Source organism: Quercus robur, chromosome 7, assembly GCF_932294415.1.
Source record: "Quercus robur chromosome 7, dhQueRobu3.1, whole genome shotgun sequence".
NCBI classification, from domain to species: domain Eukaryota; kingdom Viridiplantae; phylum Streptophyta; class Magnoliopsida; order Fagales; family Fagaceae; genus Quercus; species Quercus robur.
Genome location: NC_065540.1, coordinates 38,367,815 through 38,392,700, shown reverse-complemented (window position 1 = coordinate 38,392,700; position 24,886 = coordinate 38,367,815). Strand labels below are relative to the sequence as shown.

At 32.6% G+C, this 24,886-nt stretch overlaps 1 protein-coding gene across 1 annotated transcript; it reads right to left on the bottom strand.

Moving 5' to 3' along the window:
- Positions 1–14,179: 14,179 nt before the first annotated feature.
- LOC126693342 (transcription factor bHLH106) lies at positions 14,180–16,243 on the bottom strand. Its single transcript, XM_050389284.1, has 2 exons — positions 15,816–16,243; positions 14,180–14,959 (listed from the first exon to the last, which is right to left on the bottom strand). Exons 1-2 carry the CDS (start codon positions 16,104–16,106, stop codon positions 14,537–14,539), a joined length of 714 nt encoding a protein of 237 aa, XP_050245241.1. The 5' UTR covers positions 16,107–16,243; the 3' UTR covers positions 14,180–14,536.
- Positions 16,244–24,886: the final 8,643 nt, after the last annotated feature.

The following is a 24,886-nucleotide window of genomic DNA, read 5'->3' as shown; positions in this document are numbered from 1 at the left end:
CATCTAAATAACCATCTAAATCCAAAACTCAATACCCTAAACCCTAAACAAACCCAAAATATAAACAAACCCGGAAACATAATCCGAACTCAAAAAACAATAAAGCTTCAATCTTTTTTAACAGTTCTATTAGAAATTCAAAACAGAAACCAAAATTAAAAAAAAAAAAACAAACTTTCACAAAAGATTCTTTGATTTTTCCCACTGTTTCTCAGCATACACACGGTGAAACACACTTTGCATTTTGCATAAAGGGACTCACCTTTTTTTTTTTGGTTTTCAGAGACCGCGTAGACTGAAGGACTTCAAATCTCTGTGATGACCGTTTCATACATCTCTGTTCTTTTGGCGAGGGTATCTGTGTGAGGGTGGAGAGGGTGACTGACAGAGGCGTGAGACTGGGTTGGTGAGTGAGAGAGTGAGAGGGTAAGTGACGGTCGGCGTCGGTGAGGCTAACACAGTGAGAGTGGGTCGGTGACAGGTTTTTAGTGTGAAAGTGGGTCAGTTTCTGTGAGAGTGAGAGTGCTCTGGTTTGTGTGAGAGTGAGAGGGTGTGAGTGTGAGTGAGAGTGAGAGAATAGAGACGGAGACATCTTTAAATTTTGAAAAAGCCCTATTGGAAACCAAGTCTCTAAGACTCGATTTCCAGGGGCTTCCATGTGGATCATCCACATTGGCAAACTAATTGCCACGTCATACACACGTGGAAATCGAGTCTTAGAGACTTGATTTCCATGTGAATGCCAAGTGGCAAATAAGCCACATCAAATCTGATCCAAACATACAAACCAAGCCTCAAAGACTTGATTTATAGTCCCAAAATCGAGTCTTTGAGACTTGAGATGTTAGTATGTAAAATACTTTGGTAACCACGCCTACTAACTAGATAGTTGGCCAATCTTGGTTAAATTGCAATTTCGGTCGCTTCATCGGCTAGATGATTATTTGACGATAAAAAAAAAAAGTAGTAATTGGTCATTTCATATTGCAGCTTCTACCAAATTACCCTTATTTTAATTTTAGTTTGATTAATTTTGGTATTTTATGAATTAGTTACAATAAATTTGAAAATTTGAAATGTAACTGATGTATATTAAATGAATTGTAATAACTTCTTGAAAAAAAAAGTACTTATATGATTTATGAAAACCTTTTCTTTTCTTTTTTTGTTACAAGGAATAAAACAAGTATGCACAATTTCCTTATTCAACCCAACTTATATGTATTGAGTTGGGTTGTTTTCTACACATATGATGAGTTGAATCGGATTGAGAATTTCTCAACCCGAAAAAAATTTGAAAAAATCATCCAATTCAACCCCACCCGACCTATTCACACTCCTTTGGCTTAAACAAATCCTTATTAATGAAACCAAACTTCCAGGACCTATGCTTTTTTATATTTGTTGGATAAATTTGATAATTTCAATGGAAGGAAAATCTCTTCATTGAAAGCACCAAAAAGTATTAGTTGAATAACAAGAATCTTGATGATTTATCCATAATTATATCAAGATGGGCATGGCATTTTAGCTAGGTAGCTTTCACAAAGAAGTCTCTATTTGCAAATAGAATACGAAGATACATTGAAGTTGTTTTTAGTTTGGTGGCAAGAACTTTGTTTCTCAGTACTTGTATTAATGATCCTAGTTGGCTTTTCGCATCCTTGCTTAAGGCCCCTCAATGGATACATTTTTTTTTTTTTTTTTTTTTTAATTTCTTTATGGCTCATCATTGATCTTAGTTCTGTACGGGATTGCAGATATGCATTATTCATTAGACTGATTCACTGTTTATAAAACAATCTTAAAATCTCATGTCTAGTTTGAAATGAAATGTCCTTTTTCTTTTCGCGAAGGGAAGACGTACATGATTGCAGCAAAAGGGACAAAAATTTACACAAAAAATGGGCCACAGGGGACCTCACTATCTCCCCATCCTCAGAAAATAAAAAACCCATTAAGCCCCCCAACCAGTAAGTTTGTGGGCTAACCTATTACGGCCCAAAAATCAAAAGAACTTAGCACATGTTTAATATCTATTACCCTCTCTTTATAAGGTTATACCCTCCCTACCAATCAAGCTTGTTCCTTTTTGCATGACTTTTATTCACTGGACCTTTGTGTGTGGCTGAAAAAAAAAAAACAGTGCCAATATCTCTAGCTGGATTGACTTGTCCATGCCTTGGAATATGTACTTTTCTTTGCTATTTGGAGTCTTTTGCTTCATAGAAATAAAGTGGTGTTTAGGAACTCTCCTCTAAATTGAGAGCTAAACAGGGAAGTTTGGGCTGTGGCCAGTGAGTTTATGTACTGAGCCTCTCCAACTAGACTGGTTAAAAGGAAGCAGGTCATAAAGGTCAGGTGATATAAACCTAAAATTGGCTTGGTTAAGTTGAATATGGTTGGGTGCTGATCCTTGGGCAATCCGAGTTTGGATAGCGGAGGAGCCTTATTCAAGACCATAATGGGGCTTGGATAAGAGGCTTCACTCATTTTATTGGGGTCTCGACCAGTGTTGATGCAGAGCTGTGGGCTCTAAGGAAAGGGTTGATAATGTGTGAAAATTTGAATCTCAAGGCAGTGGAAATTGAAATAGATGCTAAACCTATGTTTGGTTGGATATTTGAGGAGTATGATAGTAGTTTACATCATATTTCTCTTATCTTGGATTGCAAGACACTTATCAGCCAAATTCCTTAAATGAAGATGAGTCACTGCTTCCATAAAACAAAAGAGTGTGCTAATGCATTGGCCAAAAAAATCTAGCTTTAGATTAGGATATTATGTATTTTGATAATCCGCCTGTGGACTTATGTTTGCTTTTGTTTTATAACTATATGGGTTTGTATTATAAGTGACACAGTCCTTTGAACTTTCTCGTTGTTAATTCTATTCATTAATGCTATCCGGATTTACCAATAAATAAATATATAAAAAGTGGTAGTGTCTCATGTGCAAACATAATACTTTCTTGTAGTAATCTATTTGCTATTGCCTCTCATTGCACTTTGGTTTGGGGATATTAAGCCTACAGAACTTGAAATAACTTGACGTTTATCACAAATTTTACCTTAAACTTTGACGTTTGTGTCAATTTGAATACCATGAATTGAATCCCCTTAATATTTCGCTTGTGAAAAATTAAATATTTTATTAGTATTTTTCATTAAAACCTAACAAAAATATGAAAACCAAATCGATACTTTGGTTCAAAATTCAGTGGTGCAATTGTAAATCCTAGATAATTTCACGAGTGAAAAACTAGCTGATTACATATTTAACCTAAAGCCCAAGCCAATTCAAAATCAAATCCAATCCAAATTCTTGGGAATTTGGTTTGGGCCTTAAAGCAGTGGACGAATGACTTTTAAAATGGTCCTCCTCCTGCAAAACTTTGATGCTCAAAACTCCAAACATCCACACGATTTGGGGTGGCCCAGAGATCGGACCTCTTTCAAAATATTCTTCCGCTTTTCTTATCCTAACTTACCTGAATTTCTCTTCCTTGCCAATCCCTTTCTTTTCTTTACCTATCTTAGCTTTATATGAGCTGTGAATCTAGATAGGCTTCTGAACTTCTCACCATTTCTACCAAAAGTTGGCCTTTATAAAATGTTAATTGATCTTAAAAGTTTGGAAAAGCTAGAAAAAGCTAGAGAAACATTGACAATATTTGAAATATCCATATGTGACTGGTGTGGTTAGTTAAGTGTTAAAGTCTCATATGAGATACCCAAAAAAGAGTGAATAATTAAAAAATAATAATAATATAACCGGGTCCAATTTCATTGGCTTCATTATTGTTTTGCATTATAAGATTTTAGTTACAGCTCACAACTTATGTGGGTTGTTTTTATTTACAATGACTTTAAAAAGTTTATGATTTTAATTTAAACTTTCTAAATTTTAAGGGTTTAATTTAAAATCACATAATTATAGAGGAATTATCTAATTTACTCAACCCTTTAACAAAGGATATTCATTTGGAGCAAAGAGATTATAATCACTTGTTACATAGAGAAAATGACAACTTGGTATGACCACGATTAGGGATGGCCATGGGTAGGGTATGGATTGGAAATACCCATACCCTACCCAAAAAGTTTGCCCATGGATACCCGAATATCAATACCCATTAGTATCCATACCCGAATATATTATCCATGGATATCCATACCCTACCCGAAACCCGAAACTTTTTTTTTTTTTTTTTAAATAAATCCAAATACAACAACTTCTTCGTCAATCCCGTTTTTGTCTTTTTATCCTTAAATTCTCACTCTCTCTCTTCACTACCACACCGTTTCTATTCATATCTTTTTTTTTTTTTTCCCCACAGTTTCTTGAGAAACAAACAGAGTGATAGAGAGAAGCCGAGTCATGATGACGACAACGAGGCTTAACGATGTGGTTAAAACCCCGGCTTTCGTCAAAATTACAGTGATTGCCATTCTCTCTCTCTCTCCCTCTTCTTCCTCTTCAACCCTTTCTTTTCCTCCTACAACCCTTCTCTCATCTTTTCCATGATTTCGAGGTCGGCGAGAATGGACTGATGTCAACGGATTTCGAGGTCGACGAGATCGACGAGGGTTTTGATAGGCAAGATCTCCAACCCTTGCCTGACTCGTCCGTGATTGGCAGCTCAAGTACTGGAAAAGCCAAGATGTGTTGGGAAGAGGAAGTACGACAAGATGGTGGCATGGACGAGCTCTTAGCTGTGTTGGGTTACCAACTTCGAGCTTCACACATGGCCGAGGTTGCCCAGAAGCTCGAATTGCTCGAGGATTTGATGGGAAATGCTCAAGGTGATGGCCTCTCTCATCTCGCCACTGAGGCTGTCCATTACAACCCTTCTAATCTTAATGCCAGAAAGAGTGTAGTGACGATGAGAGAGGTTTATTTTTTTATTTTTATTTTATTTTTAAATACGGGTTGGGTTTGGATAATATTCATACCCTACCCGAACAATTCGGATAATATCCATACCCTACCTGGTTAAACTCTACCCATGAAGAACCAGGTATTACCCGGAACATTTGGATCAGGTAGGGTTGGATATCCATTACCCAATGGGTATGGCCATCCCTAACCACGATTTCTATAACCCAACTTTTTATTATATAGTACATAATTGACATATAAATATTTCATTAATGGATTTGACTAACAATAGGTTCAATTCCTTGAAGCGAAATTAAACAACAAATGAAGGATTTATCCTTTAAAGATTTTGCTCCAACAAATGCACTTGTGTTATGAATTGAAAGAAATATCTTACACCAAATAACTTCAAGTTCACATATTAAATAGAATTTAAATCTATCCAAGAATAGTACTATTAGAAAGAATTTTTACTTTCATATTTTGTTCAAATTATTTAAAAGTATAATTGAATCCAAATGTTTTTTTTTTTTCCTTTTCAAATTCTTGATCTTTTTTGAATCACATCCGAATCCTTGCTTAAAAAGAAAAAAAAAATTACTTCAATCACAATTATAGTTTATATGTAGATTATGTTTCATATGACAATTACATATATTTTGTTATTTATATTAGTTAACATTTTCAGAATTTATTTTTTAAATTTTTTTATGTAAAATATATTTTTAAAAAAAGAAAAAGTTCTCATATCAAAGAGGGAAAAGAAAATTCGAACTAGTAACATTTGCTTCATGAGATGTGAGCATGAACCCATTATGTTAACCCTTTGGAACTATGAATCGAAATCTTGGCTCTATAACATGATGTCAATGGTGGACCCATATCATATGACTATATGAGAATTAGTACAAGCTTGCAACTCAACTACTGTTGTAAAAAAAATGTTGTCAATTTTTGTGTGTGTATATTGCCCATTTGTAAAACTAATATAGTGATATGGTAAAATTATAGTATCTCTAAGACTCTAAAATCACTCGGTAAATAAATATATTACAACAGAGATGTATAAAAAAAAGGGGAAATACAATGAATAATTTATCTCTCTTCACTCAACAAGTTGGGCTAGTTTTGAGTAATTTTTTTTGTATATTAATTTTTCAGATATGTCAACCAAATTTTTCTTGAATTTCATGCAACTGCTATCATGGAAAGAGAGATTTAAACCCTAATTTTCCTTATAAAGAAGATCAAGTAATACTATTGAGTATTGAGTTACAAGCCAAATACCACTTTTTCTCATTTTTTATATCTAGAAAATTTGAGGTCATTTGAAAAATATTATTGCACTATTATGAGCCCATCAAATATCTATACTGGGAAAGAATTTAAAACAAAATGGGCTGTGCTGAGGCCCGCCTGCTTGTCTTAGATTGGGCCTCTATGATCAATAAGGAATTAAATATTTGGCTGGCCGGGCTCAGACCAATGGTGTGAATGTTGTGGGCCTGGCCCAGTCCATGATACATCATAAAAGTACAGGAATCTCAACAATACCTGGCAAAAGGGATTTGGAGTTATTAAGGGTCATTTGTTGATGTTGTTTAAAGAATAATTTTTAGTGTTTAAACAATATTACATATAGTTTTACACACTTTTTCACTTACACGTATTTTCAAAAAATACAAACAATGTTACTAATGCCTAATCTTTGTAGTGGAAATACAATACACAACTTAATTAGTGCCTAAATGAACATTAATGCGTTTAGCATCAAGTGGCCTAATCTTTTTTTCTTTTTCTTTTTTTGAGAAAGATCAAGTGGCCTAATCTAATCTAAGAATAAATGTTTAATTTGATGTGATTTGTTTAAATCAATGTCTTAAGTTTAAACTTTCAAAAGTTCCATATTGGTTCATTCAATATACCCATATATAGACTGATACTATCATGACTCTTATGAGGTTAAGGGTAAGTAATAGTTAAACCCACATGAAGAAATGCATACAACCTCCTTATTGATTAAATCCATATAAAATCATGGTTTTCAGACTCGGACTGTTCAAAGAACCAGTAAAGAGAGAGGTCAAAGTTTTTAAGGTCGGACCGAGGTTTGACTAATATATCTATATATATATGAGGGAAATTTAATGACTTTCAAACATATATTTAATAATTAAATAAGAAAGTTAATAAAATAAAATAATAACCATGAAAACATTAAAATTTATGATTAATTTTTGAAGTAAAGATGAATATCTTTGAAGGATTTTAATTATAATTTTTTTAATATTCCTTGTAAGAGATGGATAATTTAATTCAGTAGAATAAAATTGTGTTAAGTTGTTTTTATAATTTTTTTTTTTTTTTTTTAAATTGCGTCAAGTTTACTTCAAGTATTTTGTTGAGCATCAACTTGCAAGCTTAGCCGAGTGGTTAGGCTCTAGCTTCAACTTTGACCATGCCTAGGTTCTAATCTTGGTAAGTGCATTTTCTGTTTTTTTTTTTTTCTTATTTAAGAGGCATGCTTGAACCAGGGTTGGACCACATGGTTCATGCGACTGGTTTTGAATGAACTGGGCGGTCCAATCCGGTTTAAGAGGTTCACGGAATTAATAAGGATGCCCGGTTCTGTAGGCTTAAAAAACTGGATTTCAATCCTGTTCTCAATTAACCCAGTCGAACTGCCCGATCCGGTCCGGGTTTGATAACCTTGCATAAAACTAGTTTTTTTTTTTTTTTTTTTTTTTTTTTTTTTCCAATCATTGGATTTTGATTCCAACCAATCAACCTTAGGTGTTGACTCTAACAAATTCTCTTTTATTGTAAAACTTGTTAACGCTAACTCTAGATCTAGTAGCTCCTACATATATCGTTTAGGGTTCTCTATATAATGTACATTACTTATATATTAAAAATGTAGTCATTAGGACTTTATACCGTAGACGTAAATCGTCAAGCCGAACAACGTAACCCTTATCTTTTTTCTTTATCTCTTTCTCTGTTATGCTTCCACTTCTCTACTTTGTTTTCTATTTCTCCTTGATTTTAACATGGGCTATGGATTCTTAACTATATTCGTAATCTGATATACCAGTTCATATTTGATTTTATGTTTAATCACATAAGACTAGTCGAACCGAATTGGGCTGCTAAAGCTTGAATTGGATTCAAAGACCTTTGCTTAAAAGTCTGAGAAAAGCAAAGACATATAGACTTGTTTTTGTTGTAGGTTATTCAAAAAGCTCATCCTTTTTCGCTTGCTTGATTGGTCTGCACCTACACTTGTATTTACTAAAACGTGCCAAATGTGTGTTGCTCTACCCCTATCTACCTTTCTTCCGCATATAAAATCTTTTTTTGAAGTCAGAGATTTACACTTGGAATAGAAAAACTTAATTCAATTAATTCCATGTGCTGAATTTATCTTAATTTTGTTTCATCTTCAAGCATCAATTCAAAGTCAAATTTTACCAAACACTTGGTCACTTGCATACTTGTCGGATATTAAAAAAATGCCAGAATTTAAGTAAGAGAGCCTATTCCCGTCAATGTTCTATTTCCCAGAATGGCCACAGCCTGTGAGAGTCTTTACATATTTAATTTTAAATTTGCTCAAATAATAACAATATGACCATTAAACCAGCATTTTTTCAAAGAAAATGCAAAACCTATAAAAGAAGATACTCCTAATTAGTTACACAGTGGTTTACAGAGGAGTGTTACACTTGCAACTAAAATCCTATCGACAAATTTTAAAGGAATGTGAATGTAACATGCACTGGTGGAAAGTATATAGATAGAAACACATTGTTTTTCACACCCACATTTATAAATGTCAACTCGTGATTAATGCGTAAGCCCACATAAAATGCTTATGTACCCATATTAGACTCATGGAAAAATGATGAAATATAATTACAAATTGACACGTAAGTAGAGTGTGAATTTAAATGTAAAAAAGAGTATGTCGGTAGGCCGTTCTGTGATATTCTTTACGTGTTTAATCTGCTCAAATCCTAACAATATGAACATAAAGTTCCCGCTTTTTCAAAGAATATACAAAATCTATAAAAAGAGATACTCTTAATTATATAGTGGTCTATGGAAGAGTGTTTACACTTACACCTACAGACAAATTTGAAAGGAATGTGTGTGAATGTACGATGCACAAGATGAAAAGATGATGCTATTTTGTGTGCTGGCTGCAAAATCCGCAGAAAGAATGGAGAGTGGAAATAATGATTGGTCAAAGAGAGAGAGACAGCATATATAGGGTTAGGATACTTAGCTAGCATAAGTATTAACAAATGCTTGAGAATTAGTATAAAAAGCAACACGCCTAGAAGGCAAAGTGGGGGCAAAGGTTACAGATACTGAGAGCACGTCCCCGACACAACCACCCGATTCGCAAAGCACTTGTCTCCTCTATCTCTCTCTCTCCTATACAAAACAAAAGAAAAAAAGAGAAACCCTCCACGCATAGCCACACACCACACACACACACTACACCAACCCAACTATCTACACCTCTCTCTCTTTGTTCTCCTTTCTTTGTCTTCTTGTCCTTGCCCATGATTACAACCTTTTGTCAGCTTCCTTTACGCACGCTTCCTCTCTGGCTCTCTCTCTCTCTCAATTTACCATCATTGATGAAAAACACTCTTTTTTTATTTTTAAGAAATAAAAACACATAGAGATGAAATGAGTTTATCAATAACATTATAATTTATCAATAATGCTATGAACATTTTTTTTTTCACATCAAATTTAATAATTATAGAAATGGTCAATTGTGAGTAATGTGTATGAGGGTTAGTTACCTCCGGCTCCTTTACTTATAGTTGACCACTTTAGCATATATGAAATTTATAATATAAAAAATTTATATGTGTTCGTGTAAATTATACGTATATGGTCTTGTCTTGCTACTTATAAACAAATCGTTCTAAATCAAGAAAAAAAAAATTGAAGTTATAAAAATTCTTTGTAAGTTCTTTCCCTCCTTCATGTTCCCATATACTTGCCTTTTGTAGAGGATTCTAAGGGTGTATAAAATCCCCAGGGGTTGCTCTTAAGTTAACTAATGGATCTTTTGAATTTTAGCAATTTTGACTTGTGTTTTTCATGGGGAAGTGAAATTGGTTTTGCTTCGTGTAGATTTTATGAAATTTAATCAGTGGAGGTTGCTTGCTAGTTTGCTAGTAAACATTCAGCGTGACAAAAACAATGAGCGTGAAATATGAAATGAAATAAGGAATTTGCTATAGAGGTTCGTTTCTTAAATTTTTCCTTAAATGTGAGGCCACTCATTGACTTATGGAAATGCATGTCCTCTAAGACCACATGCTTCTTCTTCCTTTGTGCTTAAAGTTTATCAAACTCCTTTCTTCAAAGAGAAGAAAGGAGCTCACTCCAAAGTTCAACATGATTTTCTTAAAACGTTTACAAATTTCAGCTTAACTTTTAAACATTTCCAAATTCCATCTTTTAACTTTTAAGTTTCTAAGGGATCAATGTCACACCAGTGTCAATATATTTTTTTGTTATAGATCCACGTGACATGTGGAAATATATAATTATTTGGTGATGTGATATAATGTATAGTTTATTTTCTAAACTTTATTGAAAATTATTTGTTCTCCTTAAAAATTGAGCTATTTTTAAAAGTGATTTTCATTTCTCTATCTCTACAAATTTATCATTTTATTATTTTGGGTGTGTTTGATTGATATTTTTTTTTTTAAAGTGATCTATATTCTTCAAAATTTTGTTATAGTCCATTATGTTTTCCTTGTTTATTTGGTACAATTAAACTTTGTTAAGTTTCAAATTATTATTCAAAATTTTCATTCTCTTAAGAAGATTACCTTGATAATCAAATCTCATCACAAATTTACGATTGATAGGCACATTCAAATATATAGCCATGCAGATTGTCTTTTGATATATATTCAAATTCTCACTTCTAAAATATCAAAGAATAAAATTAAATCAAAACTATGAGAGAGAGAGAGAGAGAGCTCAAAAAACACATCACCAAAATGCATCAATCTAAAGTAGAGATCTCATTAATATTCTAAAGTTGAGTTGCAAGAAAGAATAAATAATTGAGAGAGAGAGAGAATTCGCTTTTTTGTATGGACAAAATATGGATTAAATGGAAGAAATAATAGAAAAATTTCATAGCAAATAAAATGGGAAGAAAAAGAGTCAAAATAAAAAGAAAGATGGAAGAATTGAGGAATTATAACGTTAAAGTATAAAGTTGTGGGAAGATAAAAATGTAAAAGTAAGAGCAAAATGTTGGAGAGAAAGTGTAATTGTAAGGTGAGAAATTAGTAGGAAGAAAAATAGTAAAAAATGAGAAAGAAAGTGATGTGACATAATGAGAAGTAGCAGAATTAATTACTATGCTTCCATTTTTATATATTATATTGATATAGATTTTTGATTCTCAAAACAATATATATATATATATATTAAATTTTTTTTGATGACATATATATATATATATATATATTAATTTAACTAAGAGCAATGCTATTGATATATACAAAATTTTTCACAATTTCTTCCACAAATGCTAAAATGATTTATTCTAATTAATGTAATATTACTTTTACCTATTTTATTATGCACCAAACGGACACAACAACTTGTGACAAAATTGTAAAAAAAATAAAAAGGTTTTCTATATTTTTTTTTAATATACAGTATAATTTTTATATATATGTGTGAAGCTTTCTCTTGGAGATTTGAATCATAACCCTTACTCCCCCATACCTCACAAATGTTTATACTTGCGAAGTAACTATTGCACCAATGGTGCATGATGGCTTTCTATACTTAATTGGAAAAAGTTAACGAATGTCTTAAAAGTATTGATTTAGAAAATATTTTTAAAAACTTTTTATGAAAAAGATAACCAATATTTTTATTGTTTTTTTCTTATATATATTTTTCATAAAAGTTGTATCAAAATTTTATTAAAATTGTCAATTAACAAATATTCTAAGGCCTTTGTTAACTAGACATACTTAATGTTTACATGTGTCTTCCCACACAAATTTCATACATATTTTACCGCGTGTCATGCGTGTATCATAAACAAATGGTAACCACAGGACACAGATACTAGGCAGGAATGAAATCCCTAAACTATGATTCCTAGCTATTAGGTATGATATACATACGGTCGGAGCACGGGATAAGGTTACTTTTTCCTATTGTCAGAGGGAAGAAAAGGTGTAGTAGGAATGTATTCGGTCGGTATGTACAGAACACACATGCCTTGGTGACAAAAGTGATACTTCTATAGCAGGCTAGCAGCAACCAAGAGTTGAACCAAATATCCACCCTTGCACTCTTCTCAAGTACTTAGGTTTCTGTCTTTTATTTTATGTTCATTATTTAAGTCTATCTCAAATGTTTCAAATGTCCCTTTGAAGCTGCAAATTCAGGGTAAAGGGAACTGATATCTAAGCCATATATTTGAGTATTTTGAAAAGTTATGCAGTACTGAGGCCTGAAAGAATTTTCTATGCATGCCCTTTTAATTAAATAAACTATTGGATTTTGTTTTACTGCTTTGAAAAACAAAGAAAGAGGAGGCTAGGAAGGAGAGACTGGCACTGGAAATGACATTGTAGTCTAGTCCAAAAGTTTAGTTCACTTATCCAGTCAGTCATGGAAACTGGTCCTCCTCACCATCATTGTCCCCTTATCTAAATGTACATCCCCCCTTTTCTTTTGCTTCCCCCTCTATCGACTTTAACCCATCATGCATGATGGACAACTTGGCAATGAATTAGTGATAAAAATTCCTTATATATCCATTCGGTTTCTATATGCTACGATCATCTATCCAGAGTCTTTGTAACACAACAACTAGTTAATACTAGATATAAACTTAATATTATTTGAAATTTTGGAAAGACAGTAAATAAATAAAGAGTTTGAAGGAAAATAATTACTACATTATAGGGTTCAATTGGCAAATATCATACTCATTTCTTGCATGTTCATGCAAAAGCTGGTTCCCAAACAGAAAATATATGCGATGAATTGAATTACCGATTATTCTAAAAGTTTAAGCAGTTAGGAAATTGTGAATAAAATTATTTAACTATAATTTTATCGCTGTGCTAAATTGGTAATAGATTTGCTGCAAATAAATGAGTTGGATTCATTGTGCAGTTTCTGGTTGGGTAAAGATCGAACCGAATTAATGAGATGGTCAAAAGATTCCCTACGCAATATTTCGACATAAGCAGGCAAGTTGGAGGCAGATTTTCTTTGTTAATAGGGTATTGTGGTGGATTTAATGATCTGCTTGTCATCATGTTGACCCGAGTTTTGTCGAATCAGAAAAGGCTCTACACGCACCAGATCACTCCTATCATGAGTTATAAGTTCTAACTTTAATCTTTAGTGTGCCATGAGCTAGTGTCTGACTGCATTTTCAAAAGAACTTTTGGAAGTAAACCAAAACTTCCTGACTGTATGTAGATTGTGACCATTGTCATTGCATGTCTAGCTAACCACAACTTCCAAATTTTGTCAAATTCTTTTCTTTTTAAATAAATAAAGTTCTTGGTGATGTACCTTAAGTTTTGAGAAAATTGGACAAGGTTTAATATAGGGTGAAATTTAAATGTAATTCAGAAGAAACTAATATATAGTTGCTGAGCCAAAAGAACCTAAATACAAAATCATGCTTTCATTTTTTTTCAATATCTGTTTCGTTATCCAATTTCTGATTCTAATCATGCGTCCACATACAAGTATAAGAAATGCTAAAAAGGGGCTAAACCGAGAGCATGGTCCAATTAATTGTCCAAGAGCAAAAAGAAATAATTAAGGCCAGACCCCAATATTTATATTTATCTACAGAAAGCCATCTTGTAGGACCATTTCAATAAGAGATGCTTAAATGGGTCAAAGAGATGAGGTTTTATAATGCTAACTTTCACTTCATCTGGTTTAACTTCAAATATCCAGAATTAAAAAAGCTCAGAAATGCAGAGATCCTCTCCTTGATTCCTGTGAGAATGTCTTCTCTCTCAGTGAATTTTGCTTTCCCTATGCTGGAATGGAAGCACACTCTCTGTCCTCTTCTCTCTCTCTCTCTCTCAAAAAAAAAAAAAAAACTGACACCCATTAAATACTCAAATATGAGACTGAAGCTCCCAACGAGAATTCCCAACCACTGTCATTCATTCTCCGGAATCAGTGTATGCTTGAATTAAAAAAAAAAAAAAAAACTCAGCCATACATTACACACCCACCACTCAGAAAATGAAGAAAAATAATATATATACTGATTTTGAGCTTGGAAACTCACAGAGAAATGCTTTTACAGACCTCATTGTCACACATTTCACGTACATATACTTCATTAATTCTCATCACTTCAGACTGGGATTCTTCAACTTTTCCTGCTTACATGCAAGATTTCACATGCACTAGCTAGATTCTAAACCTAAACCCTAACCAATCAACAAACTTACACACACAAATTTTCAAATTTCTTCTTCTTGGCTAAAAGCAAACAAACCCATCACACATACAAACCAGCTGATCAAGGAAGCTAAATAGATAATGAAATGCAAAAAATGACCAAAAATTTGACAATGGAAACAAGCAATTACATCTCTTACATAACCATTTTGCGATCTAATATGCGTCTTCTTTTGGACCGATCACTAGAACTCGAACGTTCTAGTAAAGATTTCAATGCATTTTGCAAGAAATGTACTGATTCAATGCTGTGATCTTTATCAGCCGCGACAATCAGAACATTGCGGATTCTTCCACCAAGTGTAGCCATTTCTGCTTTGAGAGTTTTTAAATGTAGAGACTTCAGGATCTCAATTAGGTCTGGCATTAGGTCAGTCCGGTCTTCACAACACAATGAGGCCTTAAATATTAACCTTCCATCACTAGTATAGTCGCCAGAGAGTACAGTGATTTCGTCGGTTTCAGAAGGTAAAGCTTCAAGTTCTGTGATTTCGGAGGTTTGTTCTTTAAGCTCTTTCACACGTTGAACAACCTTTGCAAGTAGTGAAGCTTTGTCTGTCTGAAAAAAACAACCCAAAAAAAAATAATAATAAAAAGTGAGTAAAGGGTCAGAAACCCTAATTTTGAAAAGCTGGGAAACTTTCCCAATTAAACCACCAATGGCCAACCATAGAAGCTAGAAAAGGGTTTTCGAATATCGATCCCTTTTCTTTTTCAGATTCTATATTTGCAGATTGGAACATTCAAAAGTTGCAAAGAATTTTATAAATCCAAGATTTCGGAATCTAAATAAACTTTTTTTTTCTTGTTTCTGTTACTGAATAGTCCTAAATCTCCGCTGGATTGCCCGGAAAAAAAAACAAAACAACACAAACTTGAAACTCTGAATCCTTAATTTGTTTTACACTGTTTATTTCCCTAGTCCAACAAACAAAAAAGGAAAAACAGAAAAGTAGTTGAAGATGGAATTTAAGCTCGTGCCAACTAACCCAAACAGTGGTCTTAGACTAAGGTTAGAGAAGTCTTTGAGTGGAAACTAGATCTTTAACTATGCCTATATTGGGTCAAAAATAGCACTGAAAAGTCTATGATTCTATATCCTAATCTCTTTTTCTTTTTCCAACTTTTCTTAGTAGCCAAACAGTCAAAAAAGTGCCAATCACATAGAACACAGGAATCTAATGTAGCACAACACCAAATTGTGACCCTTCAAAAAGCTCATGGTTTTCAAAACCTGTACACCAAAATTAATTTAAAAAATATCAAGTACATGGTGCAAGTTAATGAAACCTAATCTTAACCTCGTTGCTCAATTTGAAAAGTTAAAAAAAAAAAAAAAAATCATTCCCACACTAAAATAAAATGAAAAAGATACACGCACACACAACACAGACTCACATAAATTGCCAAATTACCTTAGAATTACAAGGAAGAAGACTCCTCAGCTTATCAAGATGAGAGTTGATTCTCTCTCTCCTTCTCTTCTCAGCCTCCTTATGATTCTTCAAAGCCATAAGTGCTCGATCTTGGGGTGGTGTATCAGCTAAACCTGACACTTCCAAAGGGTAGTACGAGCTGGAACTACAAAAGCTTGGCATCCCAGCAAGCTCACATGAGTTCACTTCTGGGAAACCGTACGGACCCACGTTGAAGACACCGTTTCCGGTGAGAAAGCGGTAGAGATCATGGTTTTCCGGCTGATGCATGGTTTAGTTCTTGGGTATGATGGTGCTTTTTGACTGAGAGAGAGTGTGTGTGTTTGAAATGAGAAAGTGTTGGAAGCTTTCGGTGGGGTTTTGTCTTTAGGGTTTTTATCTGAGAATTTTTGGGTCGTTTGGGCCCTTTTTGCATTGATTTAATAATGTTGTCTATCATAAAGTTGGTGAGATTTCTCACGATATATATATACATGATTGTGATTTGTTTGTTTGTTGTGTCTTGATATTTTCATTTCATTTTCTCGCTCTCTGAATTATTCTACCCAAAATAAACAACTCACATATTATATGACAAGTTGTCTAAATCCTTCAATAAATTGAGTCAAATGTGGGGCAATTATTATCATACTTTATATATTTGTGTTATGTGTATTTAAAACCTTTTTTTATTTCTTCTGGCAATAAAAAAACCTTTTTTTTATTCATAAATCAATTATAAACGCATGTGATATGATGATGTAAAATTAATGTAATATATGGTACTTATCTAAAAAATTATTATATCTTCATGACTTTGCATATTCGTTCTATCTAAATATATAGTAGGGGTTTAAATAATAGTTTAGCTACAATGGTATATTCTTTGTGGCATCCCATATACGTGGTTCAAACACAAACTCCTCCTTTCATACTATCTATCTAAAAAAATAGCTTTATAAACACTAGCCCACCACCAAAAAAATAGTTTAGAGGCATAATAATTTTTACAATTTTTTCATAATTAATTACTAATATTAATAATTAAAAGTGATGTTAGTGATAAATTCATACAAAATAATATCAAACAAATCATAATTTATAATAACATCAACGATAATGAAATAAAGATTTTAAAAATCTGTCCCTATCATTATTATTATCGTATTTGATTGCAATTATTGTTATTCTCTATCTGTTTGCAACTTGTTAAAGAACTTGCTACGGACAGATCCAGATAGCGTCTCGTAGTACTGGTGGAGTACATGAGATCATAATTCAAAAGCCAATTAAGTTTTAACAAATTGCAACATAACTTAAAATTCCTCTAACATTTTCCTTTATATCACAAATCCAATTAAATCTCCTTTTCCGATAGATAAGGTATCATGTTAGAACTTTACTTATAAACTAGAAGCAGTTGAGTTGCTTTCTAGCTTACCTTTTTCTTTTTCTTTTTCTATTGTTATTTGTCACTCTCATAAGATTAGGTGGGATAAAGAGCATCCTCTTCTTGTAGAGAATTAGCTAGAACATGAAATAACCCCACCTTATATAGTTTTTCAAACTTAAATAAATAATTGTAGGATTTCAACTCTATTTTTTAAATAAAAAGATAAAGATAAGTTTTAAAATAGCAGTAGAAAAACTTGGACATGATTTTATTTAGAGTTCACACCATCAATATGAAGTTAAAATTGTATTTAGTAACATTTCACTCATCAACATAGTATTTCTCCACTTCATGAAATTAAGGATTCTTTTATTTTTATTTTTATTTTTAAAATTTTCTTGTTGAGAACAATATCTTTTTTAATTGAAATAGATTAAAGTATTAAGAGTGTGTTTAGTTGAACTTTTTTCCATTGAATTATTTTGTTTAAAAAATATAGTTACACCTAAGAAAAATAAGATATAAAAAATTGTACATAAATTAATTGGCGTTGAAAATAAGATATGATTTTAATTTACAACAAACAAATACTAAATTTCCAATGTCTCATTGGCTTAATTAACGTTTTAGAGCAATTGATTTAATTAAATCTAGAATCTCTAATCTCCTTACCTTAACAGCATGTTCATTGGAGTTATGCATACAAATATTTTTAAAGGAGACAAAGGCTTTATAGCTGAATTGGTACCTCCCCATGCACAAAGTGTTTGGGAGTTTAGGGAGAAAGAGTTCGAATTGCAGAATTAGAAGCATGTTATAATTATCTCTAAAAAAAAATACTTAGGATTGTATTAGTAGATTGATAATGTGGAATTATTTTAACCATTTATTATTTTATTCAAAAAAAAATTTGTTAAAATTTAAGGAACTCTACATTGTAGAGTATCTAGGAATTCCAAAAGATCTTCTTTTCTTTTTTTTTTTTCTTTTTTTGAGGAGAGGAATTCAAGAAGATCTAAATACATTTTCATTGTACATTTCAGGAGCTTAAATTTACAGGTACGAAAGGTCTTAAAATACAGACTGTCACAATAAATAATTTCACATTTTAAATGCGTAGGGTCTGTATGTTTATTTTCCATAAATCCTTGTACTCTGTACGGTTCTTATAACTTTAGAGCTAGACTCTAAATCATTTTTCAACTTATCAGTCATTGAAAGCGGCAGCTTCTTAATTAGGAGACTACATTGTACAACATTCGCTACTTATAAACTAGCCAGGCAACTTCCGCTTTTCCTGTGAACTTGTTTAAAAAACTAACATTTTGACTAAACATTTTGATATTGATATGTGAATTATTTTTTTCAAATAAAAAATAAAAAAAGATATATGAATTATTTGGGATGCAATAATTTTCTGAGTATTATTCAGAAATAGTAGCTTTGCGTCATAAAGTAGAACATTAATTGCGAGCAAAATTTATAGCTTCAATTTTATTGGGTTGGAAATTAATTTGGAGTTGTTTGACGAATGCTGTTAATGGAGAGGAAAAGAGGCTGTGCACGAGCTAAACTGAGCTTGTTTTCAAATCTATGTTAAGCTTACAAGTTACAACATCTTTTTTTTTTTTTTTTAATGGAATAATATTCACGTGTGACTATTAAATAGATCATATGATTATAAATTTGAAACTAATGATTTATATAACTATGATTAATAAATAGGTTACATGGTTAAAAGTATATTGAGATCTTGATACCAAGTCGCCACTCTCATCACAAACATAAAGAATTTTTCATGACCTATGGTTGTAGATGAAATTTGGTTCCATAAGTAATCCAAAGGAAAAAAAAATGCTTTGATATTCTATTAGTGTTAGAGAATGAGAGAGAGATTTCCAAACAAACATTTATAAAAGAATTCAAAGCAAAAAATGGTTGTTAAAGAAGACATCCCTAACTTCTTCCTTTATATCTTCCACTGTCTAATGGCCATCAGTGAGAAGAAGAGAAGGTCTAAGAGTTAAAAAATAGTTAGGAGAAAAACCAAAACAATATGTCTAGAGCATAAAAAAATTATATTGTTGTGATGGTAAATTAAGATTGGTGTAAGTAAAACTGATGTCAATAGTGGTCTCATATATGTATAACTAATATTACACTAATCACAATTTGACACCTTAACAGCTGTAAAATTTATTTAAAGAAATAAAATAAAATGCTAAACACGTGAGGAGGTTTAGTTTGCGCTTTTGAAATATGTTTTCGAAAAGGTTAAAAACTAGTTTTAAAATGAAATTCCAAAACATTTTTTTTTTAATGTTTTCTCATAAAAATAATGTTTGCTTTTAAAATATTAAAAACGGTTTTTGAAGCTTCTCAAAAAAAAAAAAAAAAAATTTGAAATGTGAAATAGCAAAAAAAAATAGTTTTTATAAATGTGTCATAATAATTTATTTTCAGCCTTTTTTTCCAATCACTCCCTCTTTGGCAAATAAGTTCGCCACCGCAACACAATTGGTCAACAAAAACCCACAACCCATCACAATTGGCCGACAAAAATCCATCAAAACACAACAAAATTAAAAAATTTCTTTAAAAAAAAAAAATTTTGAAATCACACAACAAATTAATCACTATCTAGCTTTCTAATGTTTGTAGCGATGTCCCCGTGCTCGAATTCCTAGCGTCTTCATCAGCCGCTTCAAAGCCATATCGAAGAGCATCAAAGAGCATTCCCATCAAAAATGCTATAAAATATAGCATTTAACATTTTAAAAAGTTATTTTATTTATTTTTTCTTTTTGAAAAAGATTTTATTTATTTTAATAACTCACTTTACAATACACCCAATATCAAAAGTTCTATTATTTTACTACTTCATTTAAATATTCTTTTTTTATTCCTTCTTTATTCTTTATTCATTTAAATCAATAATTACATCCATTGTTGCTACAGTGTTTCATTAAACAAACAATTTTTTTTTTAACATCTTGTTATAGTGGGCTGCTAGAAATATCAGCCCACTGTAGCTAGATGTCAAAATTAATAACATCTAGCACCTTTGATGGAGGGTTTTTTTTTTTTTTTTTAATTTGATTTTAAATTATAGCATTTGACACCTTTGCTAAGAATGCTCGAAGGAAGCCTGAGGTGAATCTGTAATTGCATGAAGTTCGTGATTCACCACCTTGGACAAACTCTAGTTGAAGGAAAATTTTAACATATAGGAACATCACTTAATTCAAAAGCTTAAATCAATGAGGTTGGACCATCCAACTATATATTATTAACTACTTTTGTCATTATTACCATTCAATGTGACCTAACTCACAAGCAAAAAAGTGGGAACACTACAAAAAAAAGGGTCTAAAGCTGCGTTTGAAAAACGCAGCTTAAGACCCCAAAAACGCGGCTATAGGCTTTTAGCCGCGTTTCCTATGGCCGCGTTTGTAAACGCGGCCTAAAGTCCGCGGCTCAAAGCCTATAGCCGCGTTTTTTGAAAACGCGGCTAAAACCGGACCTGGAGCCGCGTTTTCTAACCGCGGCTATAGGATTCGACCTATAGCCGCGTTTACTAAAAACGCGGCTCCAGGACAGCTTCGAGCTGCGTTTCAAACGCGGCTATAGCTATTTCCCAGCAACATTGATCACGCTATAGCCGCGTTTTAAAAAACGCGGCTATAGGTTTTTAAAAAAACAAAAAAAAATTCTGGGTAAATTTTTCCCCAGAAAATTCAAAATTGAAAAATCAAATATAAAAAATTCAAAATTAAACACAAATACAAAAAATTCAAAAACAAATACAAATCTAGAAAATTCAAAATCAAATACAACATACTCACAATACAAACACACCCAGAAAATTTTAAATTAAAGAAAATATACTCACAATACAAACACATGCACCCAAAAAATTAAAAATCAAACATAAACCCAGAAAATTTAAAATCAAACAGAAACCCGGAAAATTAAAAGCAAACACAACATTCTCACAATACAAACACAACGAAAAAATTCAAAATCAAACAAAACGTGTTCCAAAATATAAAACAAACCCATGAATCTCCTCTCATTCAACAAAACCAACCAAATCTAACACTAATTCCATTAAATAAAACAAAAGCACAAGCTCAGAATCAAAAAAGAACACAAGCCTGTGAAGAAGGAAGAAAGAAAAAGTAAAAAAAAAAAAAAAAAAAAAACGCAGTACCCAGATGTGAAGGAAGAAAGAAAAAGGAAAAAAAAAAGAAAAGAAAAGAGAAAAGAGAAAAGAGAAAAGAGAAAAGAGTTACCTGGATGTGGAGAAGGAAGGAAAAAAAAAAGAAGAAGAAGAAGACTTACCCAGATGTGAAGAAGGAAGAAAGAAAAAGAAAAAAAAAAAAAAGAAGAAAGAATGAACCATCTGAAGAATGAAGAAAGAAAGGGAAAAGGAAGAAAAGAGAGCAAGTGGGGGTAGGTGGGAAAGTGGGGTGCAGGTGTGAAAGGTAGTGTACGTGGGAAGTTCAGGAAAATTTTTTTTTTTTTTTAAGCGCTACCTATAGCCGCGTTTTTAAAAAACGCGGCTATAGGTCGGCGCTTAAGTACGATTTTTTACAGGACCTATAGCCGCGTTTTTAGAAAACGCGGCTATAGGTAACCTGTAAAGCATTTTTGAAGCTGCGTTTTTTAAAAACGCAGCTCAAGCTATAATTTAAAAAAAAAAAAAAAATCCGGACGGGACTGAAGCCGCGTTTTGGAGCCGCGTTTTCCAAAAACGCGGCTCGAGCCTTCCCTTTGAGCCGCGTTCATGAAAAACGCGGCTCAAAGGAAAAGCTGTAGCCGCGTTTTCCAAAAACGCGGCTAAAAAACGCGGCTGAAAGTCGCGTTTTTTGTAGTGGAAAAAAAAAAAAAATCACCATTGTTGTCTATAAGTTAAAAATCCCAAGCACAAAAATGTCAAAATGGGACTACATGGGTTTCCAAGCAAAGTTACCCAATTTACAAAGAGTTTTGCCGTTTTGATTCTCTTACATCGATTATTTTATATATCCTTTTTCGCAAACAAACTCCGGTGTCTACAAGTAAGCACCGAGGGAGCACGAGGGCTACTGGCTACATAGATAAGATTTTGATGGATTAAAAGCACATATGAATGTGTGTGTCTTAGTACAACTTGAAAATTACGAGTTAGATTTTTGTTCTCTTTTTTCTTTTTCTTTTTTCCCCCCAATGTTTTTATAACAAAAATTTTAAAATATTTCGTAATTCAACCACTAGATTTCTTAAAAGGTTAATTTGCGCCAGTTGTTAGGTTGAATCGAAACATGTCACTGCGCTAGCAAAAAGAAAAAAGAAACATGTCACACTGCTCTCTCTGTGACTCTGTGAGACACTGGTACTGTCTCTGTATACCCAAATGTTATACAATCTGAGTTCTTGGGCCAAAAGCAGTCTAAGACCCTTAAGCTTTTCAGCTTTAAAATCGGAATATGATGTATTAGTCAAAGCCTCAAAGCTCTTCAAGGTACAAAGTGACATGTTCGATTTTATACTTCTATGGGCTATGGCAATAGGATTTCTGGGCTAGGGTTTAAGCCTTTGTACTGGATCAGCTACGGAGGCAATCCTAATCCTTTTTTTTCTTTTTCTTTTTTTTTTTTTTTTTTTTTTTTTTTAAGGGGGGGATTGGGTAAAAAAAGGAAGCTTATCAATAGCAAAATTAATTCACATAAGCCACATCAAGTATTTTATCGGTTATGAAATAAAAAATTGGTATTATGAATTTGTTTTCATAATTGTATTCAAACAATGATGGTATGGTTATGATTCAAATGATCCGTGGTATTATAATAATATATGACATTTTTAGTAGTGCTTCATATATGTGGTTCGAAACCACCTCTCCCTTTCCTACTATCTATTTATTTTAACTAACATTATTGATGACAGTGTTTGATTCTTGTTAAAAAACGAAACTAATAGTTTTCTAGATTTCGATCCTCTCAAGTTCATGTGTACAACATAAATGATGGTGAGGCTCATTTGTATTAAGAGATCACACCCACACCACGCAACATAACGAATAAAAGATTGATGAAAACCTAGTTTTCATAAAATTGTTTTACGAAATTAAAAAAAAAAAGTAGAAAAAAAAAAGGGCATACTCATTGTTGATGCCTATTTTGGAAAAAATGACCCAATGACAGAAGAAGCCCAACAACATAAAAAGGGGTGAAGAAAAAAAAGTAGCAAAGTAAAGAAACCATTAACCCACTAGAGTGAGGTAAGTGGCTGTGATGATTGTTATATGAGGTTATGAGTTGCATTCTTAGTTGTTAATGTGTGCTAACACATGTAGCTTTAAGGTTAATCAAGTCTCAAAACTTTTGTAATAGCATTAAAATTATAGTATTTTTCTTTTGGGACTCTAAATCTGTCCCTGACAGATTTGAGTCAGCTGCAGCAAATGATTTTTAATAAATCATAGAAAAATTATTTTGGGCTGAATTTTTTATGGTACATACTATACGTATAAGAGCTTATCCTATTTAATTTCAAGTTAATCGGATAAATTTTCATAGACCAAACAATTTTTACAAAATGGCTGGCCTGCTATGTATTGAATCTGAAAATACGATGAAAACGTTGAGATTTTGTGGAATTTACTTCAAATCTTTGTTGAATGGATTGGCTTGCTAATTCATGTGCTTTCTTAGACATGTGCTTTACTTAGTTAATTTTAATAATGGTTTGATTTAATCATTTAGTGCTCAAAAGGGAAACTCATGAGATTTGCTACCTCTATTTTTGAATTGATGTGTTTTATGTTATGTTTATATGTGCACATTGCTTGCAGTGGAGAATTAAAATGCTCTGGTTTTGTGCTGTGGCACTATAAGTTTGTATGCTTTTTTGGTTCTTGTTTAGGAATGGGTACTTGTCTTAGGTTGGGCAAGCTAGGCTTTAGTGCATTTGATTTGATTTAGGGGATTGTTCTCAATTTTGGAGACAAATGTGATGATAAACTTTGCGAAAGGCCTTGTTATTAATAGACTTGATCCTTATGTTTCTAGGTTTCGAGATTCTTGGTGATGGTCCTAGTGACGGGATTGGTTGATTTTGTGGGTTAAGGTAAAATCAGTTGGCTTTCCGAGGTTTCGAGATTCTTTTTTTTCTTTTTCTTTTCTTTTTTTTAGGGGGGATTGGGTAATAAAAGGAAGGTTATCAATAGCAAAATTAATTCACATAAGCCGCATCAAGTATTTTATCGGTTATGAAATAAATAATTGGTATTATGAAAACCTAGTTTTCATAAAATTGTTTTACGAAATTAAAATTAAAAAAAGAAGAAGAAGAAGAAGAAGAAGAAGAAGAAGAAGAAGAAGAAGAAGAAGAAGGAGGAGGAGGAGGAGGAGGAGGATGAAGAAAGAAGAAAGAAGCATACTCATTGTTGATGCCCATTTTGGCAAAAGAACCCAATGACAAAAGAAGCCCAACAATATAAAAAGGGGTGAAGAAAGAAAAGTAGCAAAGTAAAGAAACTATTAAACCCAAATGGCAGGAATAATGATCCACGAGCCCACAAAATAACAAAGTGGCTCCAAAAAAAGCAAACGGGCCAAGAAAGCCCTAAAGAATGAAGTAGCAAGCCTATGAGAATCATGAGAAATAGAAAGAAAGCAAAAAACAGGCCGGA

Excerpts from the sequence above, each read along its gene's own strand:
- LOC126693342 (XM_050389284.1), bottom strand. The coding sequence starts at position 16,106 with ATGCATCAGCCGGAAAACCATGATCTCTACCGCTTTCTCACCGGAAAC. Across the intron at positions 14,960-15,815 it reads TTCTTCCTTGTAATTCTAAG|ACAGACAAAGCTTCACTACT; the intron begins GTAATTTGGCAA and ends TGTTTTTTTCAG.